The 9,581-nt window shown below is 31.1% G+C and overlaps 1 protein-coding gene across 1 annotated transcript; it reads left to right on the top strand.

Annotated features, from left to right (window-relative positions):
* Positions 1 to 287: 287 nt before the first annotated feature.
* Positions 288 to 3,361, top strand: LOC135147870 (homeobox-leucine zipper protein ATHB-15-like). Its single transcript, XM_064081900.1, has 7 exons — positions 288 to 305; positions 1,118 to 1,279; positions 1,607 to 1,633; positions 2,325 to 2,366; positions 2,450 to 2,569; positions 2,683 to 2,879; positions 3,218 to 3,361. The coding sequence occupies exons 1-6, from the start codon at positions 288 to 290 to the stop codon at positions 2,737 to 2,739; spliced, it is 426 nt and encodes a 141-aa protein (XP_063937970.1). The 3' UTR covers positions 2,740 to 2,879; positions 3,218 to 3,361.
* The last annotated feature ends 6,220 nt before the right edge of the window (positions 3,362 to 9,581 follow it).

Genomic DNA, 9,581 nt, shown 5'->3' with positions numbered 1-9,581 from the left:
GAGTGCTTACTAAATTATAAACATAAAACACATACTAATACTTACGTCCGAAGTACAAAATTGTCTTGGTATTACAAATGAACAATACATATTTGCATATATGCATAATATAAATATATTTTTTATCACAAAGACTACAAAAACAAGAATTGATCAAGGAAATGCGAATTTTTAACTAATAAAAATGAAAATTTATAATACAACGGTTTTCTTCTCATAAACCGTTGTGTACATTACTTATATACAACGGAATTTCCCTGAAGGGTTGTTTGAGCCTAATTCAGACAATGGTTTCTCTTACAACGGTATAACTTGGGTAACAGTTGTCTCATTTACAATGATACAACATCGGTGCATATAAAAACCGTTGTCTGTTGGACATTACAGGACAAAAATACCTTTTTATAATAAGACAAAATTTATGTTTGATTAGTATTGTTAAAAAAACATACAAAATGAACATAAATTTTTTTGATTTTTTTTATACATGACTAATATTGTTAGTTCTTGACATCCGTATGGTTAAATCATCGAAAAAAATATTTATAAATTAATATAGAGTAATCTTATACATAACAAAGATTCTTGTAAACATAAAACACATATTAATACTTACGTCGAACTACAAAATTGTCTTGGCATTACAAATGAACAATACATATTTGCATATATGCATAATATAAATATATTTTTTTGGATAAAAAGTATAAAAATAAGAATTGATCAAAGATATAAGAATTTATTATACAACAATTACTAGGACACAAAATGACAAAAAATACTTTTTTATTGTTAAAAAAATTAGAAGATTATTTTTTTAATTTTCTTATAGTTCTACTTTAACAATTACTAGGATCAATTATTTTGTTTACTAGACACAATAGTCGTACTGTATATTTATTAAAAGATCGTATAAGATAATTATAAAATATTTATTTTTTATATCACTAAATTATTATATATTTAAAATTCTATTTTTTTATGATATTTTGATAATCAACTATAAATAAATACTTACAAAATTCAATTTTTCGCAAAATTCAATTATACAAAATATTAAAATATAATATTTTTATTATTTGTAATAGAATTTTTGTATTTCAACTTTGGAGATTAGCCATTTCATTTCCCCCCTTTTGCTTTAACCGAAATTTTCGTTTCCCCCCTTCCTTTCTATATCTCTCTTCTTCTTCGTCATCTCCAATTAGCAGATCTATTCTTCTCTCAAATCAGCAGAGCACCTCCAATTAGAGAAAATCAGCAGAGCACCTCCAATTGGGTACCAGCTACTATGATTTGTTCTATACACAACACACTCTTCATCTCTCCTCCCTCTCCCCAGATCCCTAATTTTCATATTGTCTCTCATCAAATAGAAATGACGCACTGTACTATAATCTTAGATTTTATGTGTGGGATTGTATGGGATGGTAATGATTGATTTGTTGTTGGTTTTCTACATGTTCTCCTTGTAATTGCCCTGTTTCATAATACATGCCCTATTGTGTTATTCAACAATATGTTTCGAATTATTTGATTATTTTTTGGTTTGTGATAAATTCGAGTTTTAATTAGTTTGATTTTGATTTTGTTTTTGTGTTGTTAGGATTGGGAAGACTTCGTTGATGAATCTGTATCCTTTTGATTGAATAGATCTGTGATGTTAATTTTTTGTTTGATTTGTGTTTGATTTGTGTTTTGTTGAGGTTTGTTGATGAATATGTTGTAGATCGTGGTTTGTGAGTTTAAGTAGTCGAGAATTTGAGTTCTCGACAGTTGCTTGGCTTGAGTTTGTTTGAATTTTGGTTAGAGGTTGATATCGAGGTTGCGTGGCTCAGTTACAGGGAGATGACAGAAGTATATTTCCTTCACTTTAATTTTGTGTCTTGATTTGTCCAAACAAGCATGTCACCAGCATTAGGTGTTTGCTCAACTTTACCATGCATTATCACTTCATCATACAACTGAAACAGAACACTATGTGTATTATTCCATGTGCTATACTGCTATTTATATTCCTTGTTTTATTGCTTACTTTTATGTCCTAAGTGCTCAAGTCTATGTTTGCCTAAATATTTAGGTTGTATTTGTTTTCTGTATGTTGTGGGTTCACTTTCTGTTTAGCAGGGTTTTTATATGAGTGTCTATTGTGAGTGGACTAGGAGTGTTGCAGCCAAGAGATAAATTTTTAAAAGATAGCTTTTATTAATCACTTTGCGCTTAAAAGATGGACAATAAACTGGATCAGTTTCTTGTTGGTAGCTGAATATTATTAATTCTATTCGCAGTTTTAAAGTATGCTAGAGTGTTTCCTTGACAGATAGATTTACTGTTGCTTTCGTTATCCTCCTCTCTCTTTGAAAAAGGTCAGCATACAACACTCATAAATTGTAATATTTCGGCAAAATTTCATGCATAGATATCTCCCGTGTTCTCCTTTGCAAACCAGGCGGGTCTTGACATGCTTGAAACCACATTGGTGGCCCTCCAGGATATAATGCTTCATAAAATTCTGGATGATGCTGGTCAGAAAGTTCTCCTTTCAGAATTTTCGAAGATCATGCAACTGGTAACAATCCTTATAAATAATTTCTAAGTTTTTAGAGCTATAAAAGTATGCATACATGTCATTCTTTGAAGCCTGCTTATGATTCTTCATATAGTTATATCTTACCTCTGCAGAGAAGAGGTCAAGACTCCAAAAGTATGGGTTCAAATATGTCTGCAATGGATGGTTGAACTGGCGAAAGAGAGTACAACAATGCGGATAATACTGGATCCAATGTTTGTCTATTTTGACATGGGTCAGCATTGGGTTGGTAGACATGGATTGGCCATGATGGTTCTGTCTGATATGTCATACTATATGGAGTATCCAGGTGAGTTATTTATATGTTCTATATTGCTTACATTTAATTGATATGCCAAGAGACCAAAGTGTAGTCTTGTTTTTTCCTTTTTAAATAAAATAAAAGTAATTAAAATTGTCCAAAAAGCATGCTTTGCTTTTGAATGTTTGCTTGCCTCCTAATTCTTATCCTCATCAAGTTTTAGAACCTGTTGGTTTATGGTAATTAAACCACTTATAATGGTTTGATTTCCTCCACAAAACTGCTAGTTTATGGTGTTTAAACATATTTTGTCTGTGTTTAAGAGTGTTGTCAAGTGTCTGTGCACCATCTAATTTCACTTATGACTTTTTTTTTGGCTTTTATAGGGCTAATTGTCGATGATGGCTGGGATGCGGCAACTGCTCCTCTAGTACCTGGAGTAGTTGGACTTGATGTTCTAGCACTTACTGGTTTAGAGTAACTGAAGCTTATCATAGATGAGGACAAGAAAGAATTGGCTTTGGTGGATATTGTTAGAGAAGTGCATATTTGTCTTTAAGATATTGTTTCTTTAGATCTGCTGTGACAATTTTGTACGTGATTATATGTTGTTACTATAGTTAGTAATGAAAATTTTTATTACTAATTTATGGCTTGTTAATTATATTCTTGATCATAGTTTAATTAGGCTATGTAAAACCATTGTCTGACATAACTAAATACGAAAGGAAAAGAAAAAGAAAACAGTAGTCCCAAGCCCGACAAACAACACAATATTAAGAATAAAATCGTTGTCTAAGACATATACAAATAAGTAAATAGTAGTCACAAACCATTGTCTGAAGCAATATTACTCGAGGCATCTGAAATAAAAACCGTTGTAGATTAGCTTTCACACAATTGTTCTAATATACAAACTATTGTTATATGGAGCCTTACACAAGTGGCCATTTCTCTAAAACCGTTGTACAAGCTAGTAAAACACGAGCTGTTATCACGCAAAAATTCTTGTATGATACTCTTACTAACAAGTGAGTAAAACCATAAACTGTTGTGGAAACTCCTAACAACAACACAAATCCAAAATATGACTGTTGTTGTGAGATGTTTATAACAACACCTTGTAAAATGATTCCGTTGTTGTTTCTGGATATAACACAACACGCAGCTAAACATAAACCGATGTGTTTCTTTATCTCACACAACGGTTCGTACCGTTGTCTGAGGCGCGTATCAGACGGCATCGCAATAGACCACGGTTTTCTTGGGTATCAGACAACGGGCAAAAACCGTTGTCTGATGCTGTTTTTGTTGTAGTGAGAAAACTGAAAGAGGGGAGCATGTTTAAGTAGAGAAGACAATCCACTATAGAATAGGCCTGATGATGAGACATCCATCACAAAAAGAAAGTTGCCTTGTCTTCGAGAGACGTACATGATCCAAAACAAAATGTACTTGAAAATAATAGGCCACATCCTACAGTTTGGTCATATGTGGAGAAATTTAAGATTCGCTAGGTTTCGAGACAAAGAGTGAAAGGTGGAGAGTCCATCTGTCGGCGTAAGTTGGCAGAAAAAATCAAGAGTTGAAGATTGATATCTAAGAGCTAAGTGCGAATTGTGGAACCACTATAAAATGATGATGCAAGTGAAGCCCAAAGATTCTTTTCGATATTTCTAAATATTATGTGATGAACATAATTTTATGATAATAATTGTATCGCAGGGAAGTAAATTTAATATTATAGCAGATAGTGATATTGTTGTGTGTTACTTTGTCAACAAAACTATTTATTTTGACGTTTTAACACTGAAATAATTTAATACATAAAAGAACTCAATAAAAATTTTATCATATTTCGAAATTCAAATAAATAACAAATTATTAGCGAAATCCGTATTATCCATATCTATATTCTTTATTAATAAGCAGAATCCCTTTATAATGAAATATGAGAAGTATTAGAGATCAAAAGTATCAAGATTATTATCATATGATTTTTCTTATTTAAAATTAATAATTATTATATAACTATGAAAATTTATGAGAATTTTATAATGTAGGACCATCCCACAAACAAAATTACATAGCCAACAAAATTATTTAATTTTTAAAATTCCTTTTAAAATTTAAACAATTTACCTAAATTGTTTGAGTTTTAAAAATTAAAACAAATCATTTTGTTGGCAATATAATTTGTCAGTGGAATAATCGTAACATTACAATACAAAATAATGGTTACATTACAATACGAAATTATTTATTGTGAATTAATAGTAAATATGATAACAATTTAAAATAGTTGAATTTAAAATATATGAATTGGATTTTGAATTCTAATGAGAAAAAGTTGATGGTAAATATATAATTAAAAATTAGTGTTGCATGTTACTATCCTGCACAACTAAGTTAATATCAGATGATTTCGTAGCTAGTGGATTCTGCATTAGTCGGAGGCCTCTTTTTCTTTATCAAAATTTTTAACTAAAAGATTAATTATAGATGATAATCATCATTGTTGTAGTCATCGTATTGGGGTTCTGGGAGATAATATGCAAAATGTCTTTTGCAAGATATGTTCCATAATATCAGCCTTTTTTATTAAAGAAATAATTATTTTAATAAAATTCTTGAAAATCATATTTTGCAAATTAAAAATATATCATAAAAAATAATCTTACAATTTGCTCATTACAAAACTTACATCACTACAAGAAAAAGGTCTATTAGCAACCGCGGTGACGGAATCCGGTGACTGAAAACTGTCGCATATAATCTGGTCGGTGGCATGCATTCTGCCGACAGTCTTTTGCGACCGATTATATAGCGACGGCTTTTAGCGACCGAAATTGTCGCTAGTCTGAGTCAGCACAAGATTATCGAATTTCATGTGGCACCGATATTTGCGACCGATGGTCGCTATTAGTAGTGATCGATATTAGCTACAGTTTGGCGTCGCTATCTGTAGCGACGGATGAGCTACGACACTTTGTTCGCTAACTGTAGCGACCGAATGGTGACCTTTTGCCACCAGCATTGTCTACTGTTTGCGGTCGATAATGCCAATTTATTTATTTATTTTGCAAATTTACCATGCATATAATTTCAGTTTGTATTTTCTTTTCCCACAGGCAATAACAATTTTGTTCCAACAATTCCATGATGACCTGTAACTAACTCTGACACAATAAGTGTATAAAAGTTCAGTTTTATTACTGCTACTTCCTCAACATCAGGTAGACCTTCACAAGTAGCCACGTACACATCAAACCAGTTGATAGTACCCTGAGATTGAGACTCCTGTACAAACATATTTCCAATAATTGATAAATAACATGTGATGGTGGTTACACAGATCGAAGCTATACATACATACCTTGATAGCCATATGCTACCTTGATAGCCATATGCTGCCTCTGGAATATACTACCGCCCTTGTATGTACCTTTGGCCTTCTCAGCACCTCCGCAACTATTTATCGTGGCAATATCACTTTCGTGCACAAACTCACCCTCTATCCATTGAGCACACGTCTGAGCCGAAATATCCGCACTACACCACCATTGGCTATACTTATGCACGTGTAAATCCCCTTGACCTGGAAAGTCAATGATAGCATTCTATAGGGCTTTTGTGCGCTCTATTGACATATTGTCTTTGGTTCGATCTGCATATTTTCTCCAAAACAGATTAGAAATAGTAGGACCTTCTTCATCTGCCCACCTGTATCGTTGCTGCATAAAGAGTTCAATAGGAAAAAATACATTAATATTGTAGCAATTTGTTAATAGTACACAATTAGAAATATACATTAATTTTGTTGTTAATGATTAAAGCTAAATAAACTAATGGTGTACATGAAAATCTTTTTTGTATATGTATGTTCACTTTTTTGGTTGAATTATAAAATATTATAGCCTAAAAGTATAGTACCTGATAAAGTATATAAATGAGATCAAATAATTTTTTTAAGCTACAAACTTACAAACATTTTTTATTTTTTATTTTAATTTCTAAACTTGTTAATCCTAGTTATACAAAATATACATGTTGAAAATGATTGGAAAAGCCATCACCAATTTTTTTTGATGAAAAGCGAAAAATTTAATAAATAATTGAAACCCAGCCGAGACAAACCTTCGACTTGTCAATTATAGCCTGATTAAGAAACAAAACGAGTTAAACATATAACCGCTTTGTTTTCAGATCGCTTAACACATAGAATATTTAAATTCTTTAATCCAAAAGGTATTAAAATCAAATCTCGAGCAATCCAACCTAAATCAATTGTGAACATAGTAGCATCGCAATTGACCCTCACATAAGCAGGAGCATCTGTAACTAGGGGTGATCAAAAAACCGCCCAAACCGCATAAACCGTCCGCACCGCATCACACCGCACCGCAAAACGCGGTTTTTAATTCTCGTGGTGCGGTTGCAGTTTGAATTTTTCACAAACCGCGCGGTGCAGTGCAGGTTGCGGTTTGACACTTTACTAGTGCGGTTCAAACCGCACCGCACCGCACCGCAATATAATAACATATATAAATATATTAGTAGTAATTATGAAATAAAATTATATTATATACATGTATAATATTTATAATGTATAGTTAAAATTTTTCAAGAATCTATTTCTATGGAATCCCCACTTTATTGGAGTTGGTGAGCCTATTTATATTTTTATAAATAAAATATTATGTAAATAGTTATTCGACTTCATAGAACTTGATTTTATTATTATATGTCTCTTACTACTTACTATTATTTTATTTACACTTTTGTTTATATTTTTTAGTAGTTGTTGTAACTCTGAAATGATAAATATTGTATAATGTTATTGCAATTTTTTTATTGTCTATTTAATCTTTTTTATAATTTAAACTAAAAATATTTATTCTTAAATGTGCAAACCACATAAACCGCACCACACCACACCGCATTTTTGTGGTGTGGTTTACGCGGTTATACTCCTAGCGCGGTGCGGTTTAAATTTTCAACTAAACTGCAAGTGCGATCTGGTTTGCGGTTTTAGAGAAAAACCGCAGCGCCCGCACCGTGATCACCCCTATCTGTAACCCAATATTCAGAATTATCAGCTATATCAACTAATATTGGATCAACAAATTAATGACCCAAAACATGAACAATTTTATGTCGTGAAAGGTGAACTCTTGCGATATTCACCACCATGCCATATTTGATACAAGCCTTACAGATCACCTAAAATACCATGTGAGTCCTTCTTGGAAACGTTCCCGAATCATAAGAAAACACACAAAAATATCAAAATAAACACAAACATCCCAAAAAGATGAGCACAACTTTGATGACAAGGTACTCACCAAGAACTCACCCAAAAAGGGTTAGATCTTGATTTTATTAATAAAACTGATAAATAGAAGAGAAGATGGAAGAGCGAAGATGATTAATCACTAAAAAGGATGAAGATTGAAGAGGGGGAAATGACGACTAGAACCCTGTAATCTTTTCACTAGTTATAAGTTAGTTGCCAAAAATACTTTAAAATTAATGTGCAAACAAATTGTGCTAATAACTGGGGTTTAACATCATGTGTTGAGCACTAGTTATCATTCTGTTGAATAAATTTATATAGACATTTAAACTATATTTTGGTTCATCAATACTGAACTAGGGTATAGAAACATAATTTATCAATATCGAACTAGGCTAATTACTGGGGTTTAACATCGTGTGTTGAGCACTAGTTATCATTTTGTTGAATAAATTTATATAGACATTTAAACTATATTTTGGTTCATCAATACCGAACTAGGGTATAGAAACATAATTCTATCATTGGTAATTAGTTTATGTACTTTTTCAACACAATTTAACTAATTTAAATTATAATATTCAAATATATATTTTAATTTGAATAGAGTAGTTAGTCTCGTTAAAATGTATTTTTATAAAATAAAGGCCCGTAAATTGGTCCAAATACCCACTCACCGACTACACATTTTAGAGGGCGTATGCAATTTGACTTTTTCAACATTTTTTCAAATTTTAGAATTTAGGTTTATTCAATTTGGATTTAAAAAATATTAATATATTAAAATTTTGGAGATATTTTGTTATAATTTTAAATTATCCTTAAATACCAATCATAATTTTAAATTATCCTTACAAATCCAATGAATTTCAACGGATATCATCCAAAATTCAATAAAATATGATGATATTCATGTCCTGATGGATTTTTTTATACTTGCAAAAATGATAGATTCTTGTGATTTGTTGATGTAGTTTATGTTTATAAAAAATCCCTCCAAAATCATTGAAATTTTAAAAGATTTACACACCATAAAGATTATGTAATAACTTTATAAATCTGTGTTGGTATATTGTATTCTTTTTGGATAGTAGCATTCAATCTGTTTTTAGGGAGTTATTTTTTGGGGTTCAATGACATGGATAGTGAAATTAATGTGAATTTTATTCTAACGGGTTGTTGAATTACTTATTTGTGATTTTGTCATCAAACATTATATGTATGAAATTTTGTCTTTTGTACTTGATTTGAACCTCATCATATTATTAAATTTGGTTCTATGATTACAATTATTTGTTGCTTTTTTCATTGAGGTTATCATCTTAGAGGAGTGAAAGAGCTTCCAAGTTTATTTTTCTAATTTATAATAAGTATTCCTGCTCAAGTGTTTATTTTTGTTCGTTAATTTTGGATCTTTATATGCTTAATGGAAATGTGCATTGAATGTCTTTTTA

This window comes from Daucus carota, chromosome 7, assembly GCF_001625215.2.
Source record: "Daucus carota subsp. sativus chromosome 7, DH1 v3.0, whole genome shotgun sequence".
In the NCBI taxonomy this organism is placed as follows: Eukaryota; Viridiplantae; Streptophyta; class Magnoliopsida; order Apiales; family Apiaceae; genus Daucus; species Daucus carota.
Note: the sequence above shows the minus strand (reverse complement) of the source record. Positions and strands in the feature narration are given on the sequence as shown.

Excerpts from the sequence above, each read along its gene's own strand:
- LOC135147870 (XM_064081900.1), top strand. Across the intron at positions 1,280-1,606 it reads AGCAGAGCACCTCCAATTGG|GATTGGGAAGACTTCGTTGA; the intron begins GTACCAGCTACT and ends TTGTGTTGTTAG. Across the intron at positions 2,367-2,449 it reads CTCCTCTCTCTTTGAAAAAG|GCGGGTCTTGACATGCTTGA; the intron begins GTCAGCATACAA and ends TTTGCAAACCAG.